At 37.3% G+C, this 25,344-nt stretch overlaps 2 protein-coding genes across 4 annotated transcripts in view; both read right to left on the bottom strand.

Moving 5' to 3' along the window:
* Positions 1-977: 977 nt before the first annotated feature.
* LOC124169492 (sodium-dependent nutrient amino acid transporter 1-like) lies at positions 978-7,918 on the bottom strand. Its single transcript, XM_046548124.1, has 11 exons — positions 7,689-7,918; positions 6,581-6,965; positions 6,168-6,396; positions 5,289-5,559; positions 4,819-4,922; positions 3,290-3,479; positions 2,670-2,846; positions 2,361-2,460; positions 2,068-2,244; positions 1,864-1,958; positions 978-1,324 (listed from the first exon to the last, which is right to left on the bottom strand). Exons 2-11 carry the CDS (start codon positions 6,957-6,959, stop codon positions 1,142-1,144), a joined length of 1,905 nt encoding a protein of 634 aa, XP_046404080.1. The 5' UTR covers positions 6,960-6,965; positions 7,689-7,918; the 3' UTR covers positions 978-1,141.
* A 7,017-nt stretch (positions 7,919-14,935) lies between these two features.
* Positions 14,936-25,344, bottom strand: part of LOC124169475 (sodium-dependent nutrient amino acid transporter 1-like) — a 30,615-nt gene continuing 20,206 nt past the window's right edge. For all 3 annotated transcript variants that reach the window (XM_046548113.1, XM_046548105.1, XM_046548096.1), the window contains 8 exons: positions 21,535-21,805; positions 20,052-20,155; positions 19,694-19,883; positions 19,439-19,615; positions 18,034-18,133; positions 16,873-17,049; positions 16,633-16,727; positions 14,936-15,422 (listed from right to left, as the gene is read on the bottom strand). In XM_046548113.1, coding sequence (XP_046404069.1) covers positions 15,258-15,422; positions 16,633-16,727; positions 16,873-17,049; positions 18,034-18,133; positions 19,439-19,615; positions 19,694-19,883; positions 20,052-20,155; positions 21,535-21,805 — 1,279 coding nt within the window. In that variant the 3' untranslated portion in view covers positions 14,936-15,257. The remainder of the gene's footprint in view (positions 15,423-16,632; positions 16,728-16,872; positions 17,050-18,033; positions 18,134-19,438; positions 19,616-19,693; positions 19,884-20,051; positions 20,156-21,534; positions 21,806-25,344) is intronic.

Here is a 25,344-nt window from a genome sequence, read left to right as displayed (position 1 = left end):
CATATTTGAATTGATTTTAATTTTTTACTAGGTAAGAACTTCGGTGAAGGCATGTATTTTGTATTTCAATAATGTATTTTGAAATTAAATTTGTATTTAGTATCGAAAGTGCAATTTTTAGAAGTAATTTGTATTTTTTATTTGAAATACAGATTTTAAAAGTAATTTGTATTTTGTACCTAAAATACATTTGACGTGAATTTTGCCCATCTCTGTAAATAGGTTTACTCAACAATTTCTAATGGCTGCCATTGTTATTATTTCAATGAAAACCTATATGAATCGCAATAATCATCCAGTACTTTCGAGGTCTCTATCACTTTTAAGAAAAAATAAAAGGTCCAATGCTATTTGGAAACAGAATGATATTCGGTTAATCTCTAAAATGAGTGCCTGAATCCTTTGCCTGCAACAAAAAAACAGTGCTTGATATTTCAAATTTCTACACGATTTTCACAGCCTCTTACCATTTTGAGATTCGACCCGGTAGAAGCTGCAACTTACTTATTGTCATTGGCGTATCTAGGAATATGCTTTGGGCGGATGGCATGGCCTGGGGTAGTGCCCCCCCCCCCCCCCCAGGCAACTGGGGGTCCGGGAAAAGTTTTGAAATATGTCAAGCCTGGAAATAAATTTTACATCATTTTGGCACTAAAGATTTAACTTTAAGCGGATGCAGTTATTACATGTCAAAACTAAGCGATAGTTTTAAATATTTTTTTTTAATCTGAGGCTTTTGGGGGATCTATTTGGGGGATACGCAGTAGTTACGCCGCTGCTTATTATGACACGTGAAAATGATGTCCAATTCATTATGTCATTATTTTCTTTTCCTTAGTATTCGAAAACCGAATCCAGGAAACGAATATTATCGTAGAGGACTTACGTAATCTTTTAACGAGAAATCGTCTTATGCGGACTTCCAGCAACTTCTCTGCTCAGCATACCTAAAATCTAATAGGAAATAACCATAGGCGTTGCAAGACATGAACGTTTATACATAGAAAAATCAAACGATAAATGCCGTTTACAATGCAGGCGTTACAAGATATGAATGTTAATATATAGAAATCAATCAGTAAATGCAGTTTTAAACATTATATTTATATCGCAAAAATAGAGAGAGAAATATAAGAATAAATTATATTTTGTGTCTATTAAAATTGCAATCTTCTATTCCAAGTAATGTCTTCCACATATAATTTAGTCTGCCTGTTTTATTCTTTTTTTCCATACATGTTGCTTTGAATTGCTTCCATTCTTCTTTTATTTTAGGGTTTCTTGGTCCCCACTTTTGGCTTGGCTGGAACAATGTAGATAGTTTCTATAAAAAAACGAGGAATTAAATTCTAGAGGACTTCATGTAAAATATATAAACATAGAGAGGCAATTAGGTAAATAACTAATTAATTTATAAATACATTTACACATAAAGTTATCATAGAACGCGGTGCTGAATACAGATAAATAAGCCTTTTACAATGTTGTCAATTTATGCCGAGCCAACTTTGAGAATCCCACTACCTGAGAGCACATGAATAACAATGGAACAAAAAATATGAACGAGCACGCCTTCAAATTAACTTGGAAAAAAATCTGTTTCAAATCTTCGTAAGCAAAATAGAAAGCTTGCACTAAAATATTTTTGTATTTATACGACAGACGTGCTTAAGGAATGAAGAACGTTTTCCTTTCACTGGCTTATATTCATGGGGAAACCTAGAGTCTCAAAATCTCACAAAACATTACAATTGACTTATCGCACCACCTTTCAAATAGGACACGCACTTTCTTGACACAATGCTTTTATGTAAGTATCAGTTTGAGTCTTGGTATTAGATTCGAAGGCAACATTTGACCTACCTCGTAAGGTGTTGTTCCTTTTGCTTTTTTATACTCAATAATTGCCCATATTGGCATTTGTGAAACTCCAACGGCGGTTAGCAGCCATCCGCACACTGAAAACGTAAGAAAGAGGATTTATATTCACCCGCCTTTTTCATTTTATATTCCATGAACATCTTAATTTTATGTATTCATTAATTTTTTAATTCTTAAATATCTTACCCACTGCACTGGTTGGATATGAAATTCCTGTATACGTCAGAGGCTTATAATTTACGAAAGAGTAAATGAGGACTACAGGCAAAAACACAGGGATGAGTATAGCCCAACAAATCCTCCAGTATGCATTGACTTTGAAACCAAGAATAAATTCGATATCTTCACAGAAGTTCCCCATGCCTAGAAAGAGTAAGCTACATTAGAACCGATACACAAGCAAAAGGCTGCATAATTAGGATTTTCGGTAAGTATTTCATTCCAATTTAATAATTTTCTAATTATAATTTGCATCCTACCATAAACCCACATCACGCCAATGACTTCAAACGTTGATAAAATGTAGACGACAAATGAACTACCATGATAATCTACCAGCGTTAAAATGAACTGTCCTCCCTAAAAATATAAAAATAATGGTATCATGTAGCAGGCAGAGGATTTCACCCATGAGTATAGTTCTAGAAATAAATGAAGCCAAATCCTTCGATTTTTTAGAGGACTTTAAGGTCACACACAAATTTTTCTGTACATAAATAGTACTTAATTTATCGCTATCGACATTTATTGAATGGACAAGTTTAGACGTAAGCCTTTATTTAACTTACCGGTGTAATGTATACGAGACCTAAAATGCAGCAAACAATGCAACATGCTAAGTTAATGATCCATCCAGGGATTTTAGGCATCATATCACTATATATTGTAATGACAGACCCAATTAGGGACACAGCACTCCCTAACCCCAAGGTAAAGAGCATCACGAAGAAAAGAACGGAAAAAACCTGTAAAAAAGCCATCAAAGGGTAACTGTCATTTTTTCTAGTTTTCAAGTCATCTTACCAGAAGTGATAATTTCCATCATCTAATTTAGATATTTTACAAAGAGACCAATAAATTGATCGCGTTAGTGACGAAAATATTAATATCACTATAAAAGAGCCTACTGAAGAATTTTATCACATTATCTGAAACTATTTCACACATATGAGCACCTAGCAAATTCCTGAATCCTCGTATATAAAATTAACGGTAAAAAATCATAGCTGACCTACCACCGGATCCATAAACTGGTCAGAGAGTCCTTTTGATATGAAATAGCGAGATTTATAAAGACACCTGAAAGCTAAGGCTATCTTCACTATTTCCTTCGCTCAGTAATAGTAGAACACATATTCAATGTCATATCACATTCCAAAAACTAGTATAGGCATAATGAAACACTTACCTGGGGAGCAACACCAAATTTAGATAGAGCATCTGGATAAGAAACAAAAGCCAAACCCGTTCCTCCTTTTACTACTTCACCAACATCTTCAACTCCAAGTTCATGAGCCAAATTCCCCAAAATGGAAAATATAGTGAAGCCAGCCAAGAGACTGGTAAATGTATCCATGGAAGTAACCACCAGAACATCCCTGATCACGAAAAACAAAAACATCCATCAGTTTATGCATCGCCTTCAATCTTTTCTTAATGTTTTTCATTAGAGTTTCAACGTAGATAATTTATTAATTACAATTTGAAATATCATTAATGTGAATCTCTAGCAAAAATAAAAGTTAATGTAGGAATGGGAGGCAAAATTAGCCGATACATCCATTATTACTCCTAATATTAAGCCTAAAAGTCACCGCGAGCGCACGCATGGGCCTCTTTGTAATGACCGGTATCACCTAGATGAGGGAGGGTAAGGATGCAGTTTGCTTCAGTCCACTGACAGTTGAAAGGCTGGGCCATCTCCTCTAACTTGTAGTCTTCCCTTTCTCTACGAACAGACAACATAGTATCGAATGTGGTAGGTCACGTCGCATCGTCTTAAGGCCTGGTTACTCGGTACATTGACACGTACGAGTTAATGAACGTTTGCGTGAATGATTTTGGTGAACCGGAACGGAGCATGCACGAATGCATGAACCAAATTAGAACAGGTTCTGTGCATGCATTCGCACAAGTTGGGTGTTTATACGGTGCATTTTGGCGTTCATTCTCGCATTCATACATTTGGACATTAACCCGTACGTGTTAATGTCTAAATTAACACGAGATTCTTCAACCCCTATCCTAACCCAGTGGCGTCGTCGGGTTCATCATCGCGGTGATGCCTCTTTCCTTTAATCGTTTCCAACTCCAATTCCTTTTGAGCATGCAGCATGAAAAACGTGTTGCCCCGGCCTCCGAGAGAGTAGTCCCTAGAAGTCTGAATACTTCGATCCACCTTTAGAAGACCGCGAAACCTTTATCAGTGTTGTTAAAGGGGGGGGGGGGGGAGAGACCCAAGGGAGAGCATTGCTCTAGGCTACCAAGCGTCCATGAACGGGCGTGCGGCCCCTCGCAGCTGGAAGAGGGGATGCAGTATTTAAGGGAATATCGGCCACGTAATTTAAGAGGATAAGTCGAATTGTGACGGATCTGATTGGTTGAAATATCTCTCATTAACATGACATGGCAGTATCTTTCTTGCGATATACACGACTCCCCACGTTTGTCGCGTCATCGGCAAGAAAGTTGAATTCCCTTATTAGACTTCGATTGACTTATAATGCACTCTTGACATTGCTGATGCTACCAAATTTTTCTAAATTCATGACCACTTTTTTATGGCTTTCAAGTATTGGACTGCATACCCTAGCAATCGGCTTTTAAAAACAATAAGATTTTTATTCTTCACTATGATAACAAACAATGCCAGATCCATCATAATGTAACGAATATAAACAAAAATAGACCCAATTCAGTGATATTTTATCAATTTACCTGTAGAAATTATGCCTGAAGTTGTTGAAAGATGAATAGTAAATAATTGGCCCAAAAGATACCGAAAGAGAGAAGAAACATTGTGTAACAGCAGCCATCCAAACCTGAAAATATTAAACAATAATTGATGTAAGATGCACAATTGATGTAAGATGAACAAATGATTTCATTATTACACGGCATCGATCAATGTGGCAGAAAAGAAGTAAATAAATAACTAAAAGTTGAACATTTGATACGGACAAATTTATGTTTACTGGTATAAAAAACGTATATTTCCAATCTTTTCTTCACACCCAAGGGGGTAGTCATAATAAAACTATCAATTTGAAATCCATCTTCCACGTCAACGTTAAATACGCGAAATAGAGTCAACTACAGTTATATCCATAAACCACTAACCTGATATATAAATATCAAATAGAAATTTTTATCACCTGTGATATGTAGAAAGATTTTAATTACTTTACATTTGGATTGAGAAGTTCCTCCCAGTGTGGTTTGATGAAGAAAATTATGCCATTATCTGCGCCTGGTAATGTGGCTCCTTTGATGAGTAGGGTGATCAAAACAATATATGGGAAGATCGCAGTAAAGTATGCAGCTTTCCCAGAGCTCTTCACGCCCTTGATCAAGACTAGAAAAATGCATAGCCAGCAAAATATAAGACAGAGAGTTAGCCGCCATTCTGGATATCCAATACCGTCATCAATATTGTCTTTCTCGTGAATGACCAAGTCACTGAAATTTGAGAAAATATCCAAGGGCCATGATTAGTAGAACAAGAGATAATAATTAACCACCATTACTACAAACTCTATTCCGAATCACAAAATTTGAGTAAAAATAGAAGTATGATTCACTTATGCGGCTCGGTTAATTGAGTGTCCTAATAAATTTCATAACAGTTCGGGTAATTTATTCAATCAATATAAAAAATCAAAATTTTATACTTTATGAGAAATTAATACCTCTGAACTTTAAACAGGGGTAAAAGTTAATCCAAATTTACATCAATGCTACAAAAATCTAATCGCCCGCAGAGAAAATAGTTTCTCTCTCAAAATCTCATGGAGGGCGCGCATTGTCTGGGGATGGATTGTTTGATAATTAACGACTTCACTTGCGACTGTCATGCACACTTACTTATGTCTCTTTTAAATACTTAGGGCCCTATTTAAAAATTGATGTTATTCCCTATAAATTATTCTGACAATTCAGGAATAGTAATTGAATACTTGAAAATGAGTTTGACAGTATGTTAACATCTCTAACTTCCTTGTCAATTTCAAATTTCTTAAAGATGCGCTATGTAATTGTGACTACTTGGTCCATAAAATATTACTCACTGAAAATAGACTTCCGATGAACTACGCAGCAGGTCTGAAGAGTTGTCAAAATTTAGATCGGCTTCGTCTTGAATTTGGGAATCAAAACAATCATTCCAGCTAGCGTCGCAGCGATTCCATGGAAGTTCAGACGCAAACGAGGAAATCAAGTAGAATATGGATAGAGCCATCAGTGAACAGTAGTAGGTTACCATGGAAACCACAGAAATCATCATTGCGTACCCAACGCCTGAGAAAGAAATAATAATTCCCGTAGATATTTAGTGAGCTTAAATAGTTATATCCATCATTCTTAAGCTAGAAAGTCATCCATTTCAAATGTAAAATTAATATTGGGTAAGTTCGGACGTTACCACGCACATTGCTTAGCTCCTCTCATTAAAATTATTAACTGGTGAATAAAAATAATGTACCTCGAAATGCAGGGACCATTTCCCAAATTCTGACAGTTCCTGAACTGAAGAACTGCCCCATAGCCATTTCCATCATATAGATAGGTTTTCCGATCACCAGTAGAACGATTATATATGGAATCAGGAAGGCACCTCCTCCGTTTTCAAAAGCTGTCACGGGGAATCTCCATAGATTGCCAAGACCTACGGACATTGCAATACACGATAGCAAAAACTCGATGGGTTTATCCCATTTTGGTCTTTCGCCATGCTTTTCTGCGGGTTCATGTGGTACATTCTTTGCCGCCTCTTCAGTTTTAAAGCCATTGGCTGGCAGTTGATGTTTATCGGCATCGTGAAGCTTCTCACTGTTGTGATCAAATGCTTCATTTACAGGCATAAAGTTCTGAAAGACGAAAATATAGTTATAAATATGTCAAGTATAATCCCAAAAGTAAAAATAAAATATATTTTAAAAAAAACGGTTTTAGTATGCAACAAAAAACGTGAGTGTTCATAAAAATGGGCTCTTGTTGTGCGTTTTCTTCAAAAAAATAAGAAACTCTAAAGAAAAAAGGAACCGAAAAAATGTTAAGAAAGTCTCTTTTTAGTCTTACTTACTCTTTCTAGAAAGTCTCTTTTCTCTTTTTATTCTTATTTAAAACTAATAATAATGTAATGACTAAAAAACAATGAATTCATTTAGCCAACTTTAACCGTCAAATACCGCATTTAGCTTATTGCACCGCTGTCGAATACGAGAATACGATAAGTATCGAAAATAATTTAACGCTTCACAACATAAATCATGACCTCATCAGCTGGTCTCTTCCCAAGATATCCGTCTGAGTTCGCAGTTGCGGTAGTAAAATATTTTTTTTTGTTTTTAATGAAGCTACTGTTTCACTACATGAGTGATATTGTCCACAAGTCGTGAAGATTTTTTCACCTACTTCATGAAATATATCACTTCTACAGTTGAGAAAAATATTTCGCCCAACATGATTCCCCCAAATTACTTTTTCGCCAAGACCGTAATTACTATTCAGATCATTGGAAATCATCGCTGTTACCAATGTTTTTACCAGAGATACAGAGCAGGGTTCAACTATGCATAGGACATACTTACGTATTATTGTTGAAATTCCTAATTCGCCGCTAAAGCAATAGAGATTTAAGTAGATATCTCTCCTCGCCCCAATGATAATGTTTCAGAAAAGGTTGCTTTGCAAAAATGACCGTCTAGAACAGTTGCTACTTAGCTGTCGAATGAACACCTCGACAGAAATAGGACCGGGGACACTCGACAGCTATAATTAATGGGAGCTGCGCCTTACAAGCAAATATCTTAATCCATTGATAAAAGAAGAATGTCGTCCCCCTTCCTCCAAAAACCCATGTGCCGTACCTAAAGGCGGGCACTCCACCCAGCTCCCCGACTATTTGCACTTAATGCTTCAAATCCTACAGACTACAACCCTAATTCTTTCGACGCCCGGTTCCCCTTCCTTTTTATCTCCCCATGATTGTAGAAGCAAAGATAGCGAGGCACTTTCCTTTGTCGGAAAGAAAAAAACAAGTCATAAAACAATCTCCACCAAACGACTTCAACACCGATAAAAAGCGATGCGTGGTACAACATGTGATAGGTCATTTATTATAAGCGTGCCCTAGTTTACTCCGGAGGCACATTGGGATAGTTGAAGGAATTGCGTTTTGCATCGCGAACTATGAGCTCAATAATCGGCTTCTCAGTAATTTTTAGCTATTTCGGTCCTGAACTTACAAGCGGCTTTCCATATGTCTACAATTGACTAATTTCTTAATCGTAAATTCAGCTTAGGATCGCCTCTAACAATACATTTACCTTACGTTGCGAAGCTGGATATTGAAATAAACGTTTTTATTGAATTAGCAAAGTTTACACGAATAGTATGAAGTCGATTATTTGCAATGAAAATTTAAGCTTAAGGGATGGGTAAGATTTTCATTGATATTGGATCTCCATGCTTCTGGGTTTCACCGCGTGGAACTACGCATCGCCGTTTCAACGCCGCGGAAAACTACGCATCAAATTGGACACGCATCTTGCATCAATCCTGATGACGGCGAAACTTCGGCGAAAGATCTCCTTCTGAAACGTCAGCAATCATGTAAGACATTAAAATTTTAACCAATACAAATTTCACAGAAATGGTATATACGTAAACATTTTATTTCACTCTGGCATTCCCATTATTCCCTTAGCTTCTGTCTATGCGTTGTCCATCGGTAAAACTCGTGGGAAGAAGTGCCAATATCTTCCGTTAAGTAAATTCCTCACCACGAGGTGAACTTTACTGACGTTTATCGCTGATAAATCAATTAAGATTATGAACTGAAATAAACACGTTCAGATTTTTAACTGTTTTAAGTTTGAAGATGCGACTTTATTTGATAAAATTAGTTTCCCGCCCTCAACGATGCTGGATCTCGATTTTCCATTTTTTTTTGTTACACCGCGTCTATAAACCGAAAGAAATGGAAAATCCATAATTCGCTCCGCAGAAACCTGAAAAGGCACATGAAGATCTCATTTATAAACACCAACGTCAATAATGTGGTCACCTTGCCTGACTACGAAACATGCAGAGTCTATCCGACCAGAACCAACTTTATACCAGTCATCAGGCTTGACTTCAGATCCCAGAAAAAAAGGTTACTGAAGAGAACTGCGTAGTGCTTGATCATATCGTTCAGCGGAACGGTACCAAAGAATTACGCAGATTAATGAATTTTCAAGGAGCGAGCGATGAAAGAAGCCGTATTAATCCAGGAGGAATATCAAAAAGTTCACCATTATGCACGATAAAACGTAAGTTATTCCCTAAAACTGTTGTTGAAATTAGAATTCGCGGACCTACCTCAACAATTAGCACCGTATCTCGCAGCCGGGCAATCAGATAGCCCTTAACCTCAAACCGAACCATTAATGGAGGCTGTAAAATCGACGGCTTTTAATTGTTTTTTAATTGAGGGTATCACTAATGTCTAATAATAAAGGACGAATAATAAAACAAAAGTATTGTTCAAATTCTTCCATTGGTTGACTTTCTTATATTCTGCGTAACTGTAATGAATCTGTTTACGCTTGAATACAAGTTTTGGTATAGATAAAATGTAAGTACTTTGGCAGTGGCCTGTTCAAGGTAGACACATTAAAATTTATTATTCTCCAACCATCATTTCCACCTTGAAGTTTAGCAATGCTCTCCTTGAGTCAATAGATCGCATAACAAATAATCTTTTTGTCTCTTCATTATTGGAAAATATGATAGAACAATTTAATTATATTCAGGTTCCTTTGCTGTTGACTTTTTATTCGTTCCTTAACTGGCGGAGAATTAAACTGAACCAAGATTTTAGTTTACCAAGAAAAATTTTTTCGAATCTCTAAGTAATGTACATAGAATTTTATACTACCTAGTCTCTGCTCCCCTGTGCCTCGTCTGATAGCCTTTTATTTCCTCTCACCAATTTTTCTTCCTTTTCTTATGAAATCCTGCATTATAAACTACAACAAAAACACACACTGCATTTTCCTTGTATCCACCTAATGGTGGATGAATTCATGATCAATGATCAATTCCTATCCCATCAATTCAAAATGATCAATTCCTATCCCATCCACTATTCCAAGAACTTCCTTATTTTCGTCTTCCTTCTTGCCCATTGGACTCTACGTCACCAAACGTCAACAATTATTTAAATATTTTTCATGCTTGATTTGACACGGACGTCCAGCTGTGTCTGCATTTCCTTAATTGAAAAAGTCCAATAGGTGCCCATAAATACAGTGAAATCAATGATGTCAAGCAAGGATTGGTGGAACAACATCGAGCGAGAAAAGAACTCGTACATATTCGAAAAGGAAAACTTAGCAGTTATGAACCAAATATATGGTTAGTACACGGAAAAAAACGTGTTTCGATAGAATCACCTGGTCATCGTGTCGTGTAGTTGCCTTCGTGCTATAATTTTCCAAGTTTCACTTTTTTCCCCTGTAGAAAGCAAGAAGATCGGATTTTATCACTATCCGGTAGGTACCATTGATGAAAAAAGGAATGAAAAGCAATCGAGGGTGGAAAGAGCAGTGCACCAAATATAATGGTTGACACGCAAGTGCACGCATAGTAATGCCGCTAGACATCAATTCAGATGGAATGCACTGATTAATTATTTACCTTGTATATTTGCTGATGCATTCATCACGCCAAATATTGTGAATGATAAAATTAATCAGTCATAATAACTGATTAGAAACGGGGATAATCACATGATAACGTAAAGCAATGAATGAAATAGTGAAGCTTTTGAGTTAGCAATCGAGAATGAAGAATCACTCAAACGAGGCCGATATCTTCTGAAGAGGGCAAAAGATGATAATAATATATTTATTTAACGCGTTAATAGAAAACCATTTATATTGTTGTATATTGATTACAATTATTCAATGTAAAACGAAAGAAAGGCACATCAAGGGTATAACGGAAAAACTTCAAATAAAAATATCATGGCAATAGTAACAACTGAAATAAGACAAATTTTAAATAATAATATAGATATTACATTACATAAAAAAGGCAAAACAGTCAAAATACATTGCTTCTCACATATCTTTTGAAGGTGCTTGAAGAGGAAGCAAAAAAGCCAATGACCCTTGGATATGGGATTCCGTTGAACAGGGCTACAAAGACAATGGCTCATATTCGTCATCACTACCTCGCCGAACAGTTCGGAGAAACTTCAATTCTCGTATAATCGTTTTGGAGTGATTATGACATTATGGAAAATAACAAACGTAGAACAGTGGTAGCAAAGCGTCGTTAAATCGGAAATAATAGATTTTACGTCACATTTTGCATAGCAGCTGGCTTTCCAGTCAATAATACCATCATCAGTGCATGTCATTCGTCTGAGTGAAATCACCTTGTTGACATTTCCAGCTGGGGAATCCGCCTCGTGTAAATAAAAGAGGACATGAAATCGAGGAAGAGCGATGGCAATTTCAGGTTTTACAACCTTCGCAGCTCGTTATGGAGCTGGCGATATCTCTGAGCGGTAAATGTCCCAATATTTTAAAACAAACTTCAATGGGTAGTCTAGATATAAACTGACTCACATTAAGGTTTTGCAACAATTACAAATAATGTTGGAAAGAGTATGTCATTCCATGGGCGTACCCGGCGGGGGGAAGGAGGGAGCAGCTGCAAAGTGAATTTAGTTCAAAACGAAATTTTTGAACAAATTTTCTTTAAATAGAAGGAAAGTGATATTAGTATAAAACATGTAATTAAAATAAAAAATATTTTTTCCGAGCAAATTGTTTAAAAAATAATGAATCGCTGTTTTGGTTTCATAACCTTGTCAGTGTACAACTTGAACGACCACGGCTTGCCCCCCTATAGTTTTGATCCTGGGTTCGCCCTTGTGTCATTCTCGAGGAGTAATCACTGCGAAACGAGCGTACCAAGGGATTAAAGTCGCGCGTTGACACGGGTCGAGGGTTAAAAAATAAGTCATGCCTTATTTTCAAGTTAATTTATCTCATCAAATTAGCTGGAATAATAAAAATAACGATCAAAGAAATTGGTGGTATAAAGCGCCTCAGCATTCCGAGAAAAGGGATGACCATATTCACCATTCCATACATAGGCGGATTCAGGAAGAGGGGCACATGCCCTCCCCCAGACGCTTAAAAAATAGACGTGATTTCGTATTGCTTTGCGTATTACGGAGCCTAAATCATTTAATTTCATATTAATAACTTTCACATTAAAATAAAGATAATGCTTGGCATAGCAATTGTTGTCCGCTGTTTTAATTTAATCTAAAATATAACAAGCGCTTCCATGTCAGGCCCTTGTGCCGCCCCCCCCCCCCCTTCTCCAGAAAAAAAATTCTGGTTCCGGCCTTGATTCCGTAAGAATGCTAATGGTTTCCTTGAAACCGTCAGCGCTTTTCCATTTGTCTATCCACATACACCTTGAATAAATATAATTTACAGTTTATGAAGCCTTGACCTGAAGTTTTGAGCTTCCTTCTTATAGAAGCTTCGAAGATTGAAGTTACTTACCGATCTTCATGACCATACTAGATCCATGCACCGCCGCACCACGCTGACTCATTTACGTCATCGCCGACGCTAATTTTTCTCATCCACGTATTAACGGCGTGCAGCCGATACCCCGCAGTCATCATTGGAAGTCATTTACGATGTAGCATTTCGTAGAATTGTAGAATTTTCTGAATACAATAATGATTCCCCACCAATTATCGTGGAAGAGATTAGCTCATAAAAATCTTTTCGGTGTCGTGATTGTTTACAAAAATAAGTAATGGTAATTCAAATTGTATTCGGAAACTGAGTTTTCCAGTGCCTATTTAATTAAATACGAAAATTAGATGTATTCGTGACTTATTGGTACTTTATGCGTTGAAAATCGGCTTCTGTCGTGGCAAGATCACAATTGTTTAATGATGTATCCCAGAAAATAAAAATTTAGCTGGCGAACGAGCGTATTCATAATTAACTTCGTCAATCGTAAGAAATCACAATTTATCTCCAAAAAATTCGAAGATGCTAATATTTGTCAATCAATGATTTTTTTTTTTAATTCAAGAAAATTTCCATACTACCTTGCCGTTCCCGCCTTGCCTGGCCCATTCATAGGAAAAAAAAGGCAGTCACTGCCCCCGACGATTTTCGTAACAAGCGCTCAGTTCTTGCATTAGTCCATAGCTTCTTCACGAGAACTGAAATCATTTTTAGTGAAATGATAGCCAACCTGTATCGCTAACGCTATATATTTTCTGGATTGCATTATTAAGTTCCCAAACGATAAAATTGTCATTCTTGCATCAAATGTTCCCCTATTTTTATCCAATTAGGCCTCAGATTTGAAGCGTTAAGGCAAAAAAATGGCAATATGCTAATTATTTGCTCATATTGCATCCATGAGATGACATGTTACGGTGTTCATCAACAGGTCGTCTTTTGATATGCTAGGCAACCTGCAATACATTTCCAATAAATATTTACCAGTACTTATGCTTGTGCAACACCAAGATCCCATGGAAAGTCATTAACCTATAACAACCCCTTCGCCCACCCCTGGAGGGAATCCATATATCAAGAAGGTACTGGAGAAGGAAGATGTACATTTAAAAAATACCAAAGAGAAGTTGGTAGGATTACAGGAATATGCTGATACGTGAGAGACAAAGCATGAAAGATATGGGAAACAGAAAGATGTAGAATAATGTATTAAAAACTAGGAACTCTTGACAATAAGAAGAAAAGCTGCAGATGAAGGAAGTAAAGATTATTTACAATATCGTTGATTAATTACCTATGTATTCTTTCATTCCTTATACATATGCTTTCATGAATGTAATGCAGGACTACTACTACAAACATTTTCATTCCAACAGTTCATTAGGACCAGTGGCGGCTGGTGGTAATTTATCTAGGGTGTGCATTAGAGCAGATATAGGATGATTTGATTATATTATGTTAATCCTAATCCATGAGCGTCATATTTCGTCATAATAGAATACATAGCAAGCAAAACATATCACTGGTACACTCTACCCTTAAAATTGCATGAAGAGAAATAATATTAGCATGTATGAAAATAATTATTCTCAACACACCTTTACAAGTGACGGTAGTTGAAATTCATTCTCTTTTCCTTACACCCTATGAGGAAGTAGTGTAGAAAACGGCTATACAGATGGCTCTGTAGACGGACTAGGATCCTGGGCGCAGGTAGTGTAGGTGGCGGCTACACCACTACACTACCTGCTAGTCAGTCACCAAAAACATGCGCGTGCGCATTCGCATGGTTTTGAGTCTGCTCCCATCGCCCCTTTGAACAGCACATACCACCCCGCTTACCTCGTCCCGCCAGAGGTCCCTCAAGCGATCGCACAGACCGAAAATGCGCCCGGCATGATGCCACGGGATCGCACACTTGTAGAGCGGTGAATTCGAAAAGGAGATAGCTGTAGCGTTCGGAGGCTCACGTTTCTTGCATATGCAGACAGTACTTTTATCCTTCGCGTTGCAAAGGAATAGTTTTCTTTTATAATTTATTCATCTTTGGGTGTGCACTTGCTAACATGCGTATACGCACGCGCCGCCACTGATTAGGACTTACACGTAGTTCACTCAAACACTCACATGAGGTTTTCGTAATGTCAGCATCAACAGCAGGGTAAAATTCAATTGGGTTCCACATTGACCTGCAGATGCCATCATTCATTATTCATTGTGTATATTCATAGGTAATTTGAAATTGTCTGTAACTCAACAAGAAAATAAACATCGTAGGATAAAATTTTGTCTTTCTTTATATAAAAGGCAAGTTAGGATCTATTGCACAAGAATAATTTCACATTTAAAAAATTTTTAAGAATCAGAATAAAAGATTCCCACTGCTTAATGCAATCAGCAATAAAGTTCTTCTTTCACTGACAGAATAAAAATGATAATTAAGATTGCGAAAGAGTCTATGAGCTTTATCATCAGCACCTTGTCCTAATGGGGTTCATATGTATCTGTTGTTTCCACAACTAGGCCAATATGATAGATGATGCATTTAAAATATCAGCCTTCTGATGGTTCTTAAAATTTTAGCACGGCACACTGATACACTTATCTCTTCTCAACTCCAAATAGTATCCTTATCACATATTTAAACTTATTTTCATGCCAGCTTTTCTCTGATCTGCAAACTTCCTTGTATAACTGCCATTCTTCTTTTACTTTCTCGTTAGCAGGGCCCCATTTCTCATTTGGGCTGAAGGCACTTTTCACCATCTAAATATAAAAAATATAAAGCATTAAATGTTAAACTTAAAACCAAACCATCAATCTCCAACATTAGCCCAGGCTGATTCCACAGCTGTAAGGTTTCTTAAATTTCTGGGGGGCCACATGGATACCTCGTAATAGAAAACAAACGTGATGACAATGGGACAGTATTAAAAATCTTGCATATTTTTTAACGGTCTGGGAGGGGCACATGCCACCGTGCCCTCCTCCCATAGATCTGTCTATGATCAGCTAAAAAGAATTTTGTGTGGCTACAGCCATCAGATCAAGGTAGAGGATATAGTGGGGACCCTCTAATTTCTTGACATTGGTGATCCCTCTCAAGTTTAACTTGATAACAATACCCACTCACCCACCCCCCTCTTGGGTGAAGGCTCTCTTAATTCCTTTCAGCGGTAATATCTACCCCATTCAAGCTGTAAGACGTCCATAAAATTACCTCTACCAAGAATAACCAGTGCTTAAACGGATTAGTCATTATGATGCTGGTGAAAACTAGCTATGGCTGGACTCCACTTATCTACTGGTACTGCATTTCCCTTCTCCAGCCATACAGTGAGGGAGTAATAGGTACATATACATACATATTTAAATACTGTAAAAGTGTGTTTGATGTACTGTAGAACACAAGTACGAAGAAAAAGATGAAGGAGAAGGCCTACAAGACTGTGGCAAGACCTAGCTTGTAAGGAAAGAGGAGAAGAAACTGGATGAGGTGGAAATGTGAATGGTGTGGGGTGTATAAATCCTTTCCTTTCCTCTTTTCCATAGATATTCCAAGGGCAACAGACTTCTATTCCTTTTCTGACAATAATTAGCACTCCAAACAAGAAAAAAGACTAATAGATTGAGTGCAATCAACAGGATTGTCTCGGGTAACAGGCACTGGAGTGAGCTAAAAGATGCCATCCAGAGGCCTAACAAGAAGTTAAATGACAAACACTGCAACGTATTCCTTTTTAGGGGCAATAACAGGGATATTCTTGATAATCTTTTTGAATCCTTTGCTAAATCCTTAAAACCATTTAGATGTAAATGTTTAGCATATTTAAGAAAAAGTTCACATTAATAGTGTTATTATAGAGTTATCACCATGTATTTTTAGCATATATATTTTCATTACTATCAGAAATTTACCCACTTATAATGTCAATATATAAAATCAAATAACAACATAGAATGTGTGCAAACATACCTTAAAAAATGTCTTCTCCCTATGCCTAAATAACTCAACTGCCATCCAAATGGGAACTGGTATTAGTCCAAGTGTCGAGAGTGCTATTCCAAAAGCTAAAGGACATAGAAAAGCACATGGTTTTTTAATATTTACACATTCAACATAACCTACAGTAAATACGTACTTCAATAATCTATCACACTCATATTAATTAAATCAAAGGCAAAATTTTGCAACACATATTTGATTTTTACATACCATGAGCTGGAAATGGATATGGTATCCCAGCATACGTGAGAGGAATGAAGTTCATGAACGAATATGTGAGTATTACACAGAGAATGCATGGGATCAAAATCCCCCAGCAAAGCCTCCAATATGCACCGACTTTTTCACCAATAGCAAAGTAAATATCTTGACATAAATTTTCCAGTCCTAAGTGAAATAAATTTAACAAAAATTAAGTATTAAGGCATATAAGCACATCAATGAACTTATTACTGTTAAGCAATCATGTGCAGAGGGGGTACAAGAGGGTATTTTTTAGGTACTCCAGCAGACTAAGAGGGATACCACCCCACATAAGGGATACATACAACGGCATACCCAGGTTCATAACTGGGGGGGGGGGAAACCAAGTTGTGACATTGGTTTATGAGATTATTTCCTTGAAAAAATAGTTTCATTCTAGTAACACATCTTATACTAATACATATCATTTTTTGTGGGTTTAAAGAAAACTTGTTGAATACTTTTGTTTCAATTCAGTACTGATTTTTCTTGAAGACTTTTGCGATTTTTGCTTCTAAGGGGGCAGCTGCCCACCCCCTCCCCCCCTGCCCCACGCTGGGTACGCCCATGGATACATACATATATAGGTAGGAGAATCCTTTCACCATTATAAATAAAATGAAATGTATTTCAACAAACGAACAGTTGATGTGGCTAAATCTGCATTAGCTATCTCAAATTGCTCTTAAAGATATTGACTATAATTGGTCAGTTCTCAAATAATTAAACCAAATTTTACCAAAGATAAAGTTTTTATCACCACATTTACTTGCTTTATCCACTAGCAGCCTTTATACTGAAGAGTTAATTATCCATATATGGAACATCATAGACCCATTCATAATATAAAACACAACGTGCCACATCATTCATAACTCAGGGACTACCAGTCATGGCTATATTACTAATGATGTGATTGGAAAAATTCATCTAAAATTGGAACCACAAGTCAAATGGAGTAAGTTGTGACGTCATAACGGACCCAAGCATGTAATCCTAGGGGACTCATAGGGATTCCTGCAGCTAAGACATATTACTTAACATTTAGAACTATGTTAAATTAATGTGTGCATACATTTATGATGAATTCTGAGGAAAAACCATTTAAATTATCAAAGGATAACTCACCGTACACCCAGCTGATTGCAATAACTTCCAAGGTGGACAGTACATAAACAATGAATGATGCACCATAATAGTCAACAAGAGCCAAAATAAATTGACCACCCTAAAACAAAAATAGTTGGATTAAAAACTGATTGCAAACAATAAAAAATACAGGGCTGGGGTAACTAACTAATAAAATGTAAATAAGACAAGAATACCAAAAAATAAAACCATTTGAGCCATACAATTGGGTAAGAAAGGTTACTGAAGTAAGAGGTAAAATTCCCACTAAAACTTATTACATACCTACTTCATTGATTGAATACTGTCATAAATATATGTACAGGTGAATGAAAAAATATTATAACAATCAATTAATACTTCAGTAGCATCATGTACGTAAGTTCACACAGAAAATTTAATTAATCACCTCAGCCTGTCCTCATCCCACAACATATTTCTTTCTTCAATTAATCTTCAGGCAACTTAGACCCCTTTCATACGAAATGACTTTTTGCCGGTCACCGTTCATGGCACCAGCGAAATTGAAGCGGCAATTGAAATTGAAGCGCCGGAGACCACAGTGGCCATCCACGGTGCCTTTCCATGAGCAAAAATTACAACTCATTTGAAGGCACCCATACAGACCCATGGTTATTTAAGCCTAATTAACAGTTTTTAGTTAATATACAGTAAAAGTCATGTACAAAAAAGCATTTATGGAAAACATGACAACCATTTATAGTAGGTAGGAAAAGTCACTTAACTTCCTAAAATCATTTTCATGCTTATCACAGTTACTACGAATTGCTTCCCTTCCCTTACCCAGAGGTTGGCATTATTTATTCAGCAAAACAACAAAGTAATATGATGTTTTACTCCAAGATATTTTCAATGAATCCTAAGTTGTTCTTCCTTCTTTCCCATACCCTTACCCCTACTTATTGATGAAATTAGCATCTCCCAATCTCCCATTACTAAATGGTCCATCCACATCTTTTTTCTCTGCATCCTGTTATGGTTCTCTCCAGTGGTGGATCCAGGATAGGGATAAGGGGGGGGGCTAAGCAGGGATTAAAATTCCAGCAGTAGTCGGGGTCGGAAAAATTACCATTCCATCTAGTGTAAATTGGATAGCCAAGGGGGGGAGCTATAGCCCCCATAGTCCCCCCACAAATCCGCCACTGGTTCTCTCACCTCATCCACCACCTCACCCTCTATTTTCAATCTGTCATTCTTCCCAATTTCCCAATTTTCAACATCATTTTAGTCTTCGTTCTAATTTTAGGCACAGCTTGCCCATCTTTGCCATCCGATTACATCTTTATATTATCATAGAGTACACCTTCCTCTCCATCCTTCAGACATTTTTACCTTCCCTGAAAACTCAGCCAAAAGTATCAATTTAAAAATACAAAGCACTTACTTGAGTCACATATGCAATACCAGATGCAAATCCGATGATAGAAATGATGAGAGTAACTTTCCAAATTTTGGCATTTGGATGAAAGTCCTTGTATATGGTTACTAGAGCCCCAGTAACTGACACGGCACTACCAATTCCCAAGACAAACAACATCAAGAAGAACAATACTGAAAATAGCTATTGATGAGGTGTTAATTAAATTTTATCATCAAGAGTAATTTTCTTTGCTCATAAATATTGAAAAACTTTTCTTACTTGAGGGATGGTTTTAAATTTTGCAATAGCATCTGGATAAGACACAAAAGCAAGTCCAGTCCCTCCTTGTACAACAGACCTGATGTCTTCAACTCCAAGTTCATAAGCAAGATTTCCCAAAATTGAAAATATTGTAAATCCAGCCAAAAGGCTGGTAAATGTATCCAGAGTGGTAATTATCCAGACATCCCTGAAACATGATAAAACCACAGCTCTTATAAATTCTAGGCACAGTAAAAAGTAAGTTAAACGCCATAGACATTGCGTATCACTATATATTTAACTCAAAATTATAGATGCAAATTATCTATTAGCTCATTTAATATTAGCACTTAGGCAAATTTTGATGTTTACTTACCTATGATAATTGTGCCTAAAGTTATTATAAGATGAGTAAAATATCACAGATCCAAATGATACATTTAAGGAAAAGAAACACTGAGTGATTGCTGCAGTCCAAACCTGTTGAAAGAAAAAAATTGTAACTTGTAAAAAATTGTTGTACTTCCCAGATAAAAAATAGGTATTAAATTTTGAATTTAGAATGATAATTCTCAAAGATTTCTCATATTCCAATCACAAAAATTATCATTCAATAGCAAAAATATATTTACTAACTGGGATGAGTGCATACATTCAAAGTCCTTAGCATTGTATCAAATAGTCTGATAGGCTTAAAATTTGAAAAAATGTTTAACTCGAAACATAGCAGCAATATTCAAACTTGTTATTATATATTCCAAAACTGCTGTTCCCTTTACAACATTTCCATGTCACAATTTAGTTTCATCCTTGATGAAAAAATCAAAGAACATGAATTTCCTTCTGTTCACAGTGAGCACGCAGGTGGCGTGAGCGGCTTACCGCCTCTACCCCCAAAATGCAATGTTGCATTGCTTGCAAGGTTGCCTACGGCTCCCCACCCAAGCACTCTAAATACTGAATTTGTAGCCAAACGGTTGTAAATGCAACAAGGTAAATACATTCGCTCAAAAGATTGTAACATGACAAAATAGGTATATTGAAAATAAATAAAAAGTTATGCATTTTGAGATTTTTAATTTCCCCATAAAAAGTCATGCAGCTAGGGCAAATGGTTGACATAGATGTCCTGTATATTTTGGACCATATTTTGAGATAGTTCTGTAATGTTTAATGTGCCAAGTTTTCCCAGAGAAAATCAATTTTTCTGAGGCACCCAACTGACTACTCCAACATAGTCCTATCTGAATGATTGTATCCAATGAATTACTATGCCAATTTGCACAGAGAATACCCTTTTGAGAGGAGTGTTTCAAACTAGACATAATGGCTTACATTGCAACAGCCAACTCAAACACTGAAAGAGAAAATACCAAGACTGCTAATCAAAAAGTTACATGAGATGGACTCATAGCTGGCACATGTAGAACAAAAGTACCCTATCCCAACCAGGCAAGTGAGTCAACTGAATATTATGTGCTTCAAAAATGTTACCATAAATGAAAGTAAAAGGAAGGGAGAGTCTCGGTGCCATAACAAATTATCTTTGGGAAATATTACTGAAATGAACCAACGATGAGCTCCGCGGACAAATTCAGCAGGGTAAAAGATAAATCTTACAATCAAAAAATGTGTGTCTCATTTAAACTAGTTAACCATCACAGCTTAGGAAAACATTCTTAATATAATTTGAGTGAAAGTCAACCAACGTGGCAAAGCCAAAAAATTTGCACTTTGAGTCATTTTTGTCGATTATCAAGGTGATAATTCCAAATACTATTTATGACAGGAAAGGCTATATTCATTGTATCCTATTCAATATATATTTTAAAGCCATAATACAAAGAAATAAAACTTACAGTGGGCTTAAGTAAGTCCTCCCAGCGTGGATTAATAAAATAAATAATACCATTCACAGCTCCAGGTAAAGTAGCACCCCTAATTAGAAGAGCCACAAGGACAATGTATGGAAAGATTGCCGTAAAATACGCTGCCTTTCCAGAGCTTTTCACACCCTTGGAGAGAACAATAAATATGAAAGCCCATGCAAAAAGGAGACAAAGAGTAAGCCTCCAATCTGGCAATCCAATTCCATCATCAATGTTTTCTTTCTGGTTCAACACAGTTCTCCTGAAAATAAAATGAATGAATTATTACCTTAAATGATGACCTTACTGGCTATTGCGCGCACAGAGACAAAGTAGCTCTTGATAAAAGTTATTCAGGGGTGACATGTAGAAGTGATTAACATGTTAAGATAAATATCAACAGAAACATTGTAATCCACAAAATCCAGAAGCAAATTTCTTTTGACAATTATATCTCAATCTAAAGCTTAGAAATTTTCTCTCAAGCCTCATCCAATCCAAAAGACAAATTCACTTTCTTTGCCTTTCCTGGTAACATCACCTTTTTACGATGGGCATAAATATCTCTTTACTATTCATTACAGTAAAGTCCTAATTAGCATTCATCATTTTTAATATTATCCACCATGTAAGCTTGCAATCACATCCTTAGTCCATTCCAATCCCTATCCTACCCTCCTTAACTCTCCCTTCTCCTCTCTCTCCATCTAAAATACATCTGGGTTTCCAATTGAATGGGAATATAAAGCAAAGAAAGTGTGGCTCAGAAACTAAAGTTAAATAGCTAAGAAAGTATGATAGAAGTTCCGTTGCATTAAGTTGACTTATATAGAAATCAGGGATGAAGAATCAAGGTTCTTAATCTATTCACTTGGGTCTAGGAAGTAGGCCATGGAGAGTATCAGCAGCCATTTCTATTCAATGACCTCGGATGCTGCCCAGCATTTCCTTAACCCTTACATCCAGCAAGTCAACTGATTTTTAGCGCTGAGCCAGAGGGATGATGACGTCATCAACTTTACAGGGGACAGAATGAATTAATAAAAACGTCAGTAAAAATGGGCAGAGTGGCACCCGCTTTAAATATTATCCCATGTATACAAGCATAAAGGGGGGTTTTGGGAGAAGAGGAGGGTGAGTAAATTGTTTGGGGGAGGGGGGAAATTGAGGGTTTTTTTTATCGGGAAGGAGGTTGTATAGTCGAGTCGAGCCAGGGAGGTGTGAGCACCGTTTACTGAGTTGCCGAAGTGCGTCTCAACCACTGTCCAAGGAAAAATAAATCAGGCAAATATCCAGCGTACATTTTACGTTTTTTTTCGGTACGTATGAAATATTTTTGACACATATGATCTCATGAAATTCACTCGAGCGCGCATATTCTGTCATTGTTAGGGCACCTCCGTAATCTTCCATCCGTGATGCAAATGAGAACTGATATTACAAAAGCTCGAAAAAATTATTCATTGCTCATTCACTTACTCAGTCATACCGTAGATAAACCATTTAACATTTTAGGGAGAATAATATTCACGACTGCGGACAATTTTATTAAGAGAAACGACGTTATCGAACTCTTCAATTCAACCTTCGACGAATTAGCTGTCTTTCCCCTACATGCACATAAAACTGACATCGAACGAGAGTGAAACGTGAGTTACAAATACGCGGATGGCGTTCAAAATATTTATAGAGGACTTAAGCCCGATAGGCGAGAGCTATAAATCTTCCAGTGCTAACAAGCCGCAGCAAAGGCGAAGTACTGATGGACACGCGCTATGTTGAGACTAAAAGAGATCATCTTAACACACGAATTTCTCCATTTCAAAGACATAGATGGAGCAGTTGCAAGTTGCGAGGATCTATCAACGGTTTTGATCCCTTGTTCTCACTTCTACCACTAATCCAATGCAGGATTCCCTCACATTACCTAACTGCGTTCCAACAAACTTCCTTAAACCACCATCTCTGCATGTGACGGAGAAGTTTCCACCAATCCATGAAATTCTAAGGATGGGCGACGAACAAACAATATCATCCGTCACATTATTTTCGGGCCGTTTTCTATGGAGATAAATATCATTCCTATTGACATAAAAGTACAGAAGAAACTAGAATATTTGAAGTTAGGGAGGGGCAACGGTTCGGAATGGTACTCGAGTTTCGTGTAAAAAACACTCCATGATTTTTATTTTTATTAGGTCTTTCCTTATTTTTTTGCGGCCCCCCATCGAGAATTGCATAATATTGTTTCGTATCCATTATGATATATAATTTCGGGATAATATTTTTTCGCGTGGCAATTTTTCATGAATTCATTTGACGCCCCCTTGAGAACGCATGTGGGTGCACTGACATCCGGCACACGAGAGCACACACCATTGGCGTAAGCCTGAAATTAAATATGCAAAAACGGCGGAATTATTATTATTAAGAGAGATTAACAAAAACATGGGAGGCCTAATGGTTAAAATGCAACGTGTATGGTGAGTCAGTTCCCGTGAACGAGAAACCGTGAAAAGATGCCCTTCACGAAAAAATAAGGATAGAATACAAAATGTGTAGATAAACGTCTGTTGTGTCCCATCTCTGGTCTCTTTAGGTTCATATTTTCGCGTTTCACTTGCATTAGCCTCTACCCCGGTAAACGCTCACGGTTTTTCATCCTTAAGGTTTCAAAAAACGTGCCAACCTGGATTTTACAGTTTCCAGGGTCATAATAATTTTAATAAAAGTCCACGCCACGGGGTCCTCAACTGTAGAGGAGCGTAAAATAAAGAATAAGTGAAGATAGAAAGCTTCCAGGCAATGGATCCGCGGCTACGTTCCACCTGCTGCAGATGAAATATTCCCTGTACTCCTGTAACAACACGATTGATGGTCGGATTATATCTCTGTTTTTCTCTGAAAGTTTTCATTCACCAGCTTAATAAACAATGTAAAAAAAATGATGAACATCAAAAAGTTGCTTGTGCGCACAAATCATACCGACGAATCACTATCGCAGAAAGGGTATTGCATACTGCCAAGGCACCGAGGAAACTGCCCCCTCCCACCAAACAACGACCTTAATGCGCCCCTGAATGGACCCAGACCCCGCGCAACAAGGCAGCGTGACTGCCCAGAGAAATGTGGAGATCTGGGGCAAATCCGTCTTTCCCATAACCATACCCCTTATGGCGTTTTTAAAGGCACCTGTGAACCATTTAACATTTTAGGGAGAATAATATGGGGCAAATCCGTCTTTCCCATAACCATACCCCTTATGGCGTTTTTAAAGGCACCTGTGAACCATTTAACATTTTAGGGAGAATAATATTCACGACTGCGGACAATTTTATTAAGAGAAACGACGTTATCGAACTCTTCAATTCAACCTTCGACGAATTAGCTGTCTTTCCCCTACATGCACTAGAAGGGAGGGGCGAGCAAAACCGCCCCTCTTACCCCCAAGGGCAGCCCAACAAGCCAGTATCCCGACCGCCTCGTTCAGGGAACTTGATAATGCAGAAATTTCTGATAGGCGACGCACAGGGTGCTTTGTAAATGCCTTCCGCCTATCATTTCACGGAGGGTACCTCAGCAAAGACCATGGGTCAATGGAAACAAAGGAAAGGAAACAGGCTGGGTTGGAATAGCGCAGAGACCATATATTACCACATGTAGGTCTGGGGTTTACATCCCAGGTGAGCAGGAAAACTTTCAGAGGTTTCCAATGACCTTTGCTGGGTTGGCCTGAGTGAATTACGACGTCCGTCAAAGAGGCGGCGATCATCTATTGTCTGTATAATTCCGACGGCGGGG

Source organism: Ischnura elegans, chromosome 1 (genome assembly GCF_921293095.1).
Source record: "Ischnura elegans chromosome 1, ioIscEleg1.1, whole genome shotgun sequence".
NCBI lineage: Eukaryota > Metazoa > Arthropoda > Insecta > Odonata > Coenagrionidae > Ischnura > Ischnura elegans.
This window is presented reverse-complemented; position numbering and strand designations above follow the sequence as displayed.

What these genes read in the sequence shown, in the direction of transcription:
- LOC124169492 (XM_046548124.1), bottom strand. Translation starts at nt 6,959, where the DNA reads ATGCCTGTAAATGAAGCATTTGATCACAACAGTGAGAAGCTTCACGAT. An exon ending in AATTTGGTGTTGCTCCCCAG is followed by an intron (nt 2,847 to 3,289) that starts GTAAGTGTTTCA and finishes GCTTTTTTACAG; the next exon opens with GTTTTTTCCGTTCTTTTCTT. An exon ending in GTCTCGTATACATTACACCG is followed by an intron (nt 2,461 to 2,669) that starts GTAAGTTAAATA and finishes TTATATTTTTAG; the next exon opens with GGAGGACAGTTCATTTTAAC.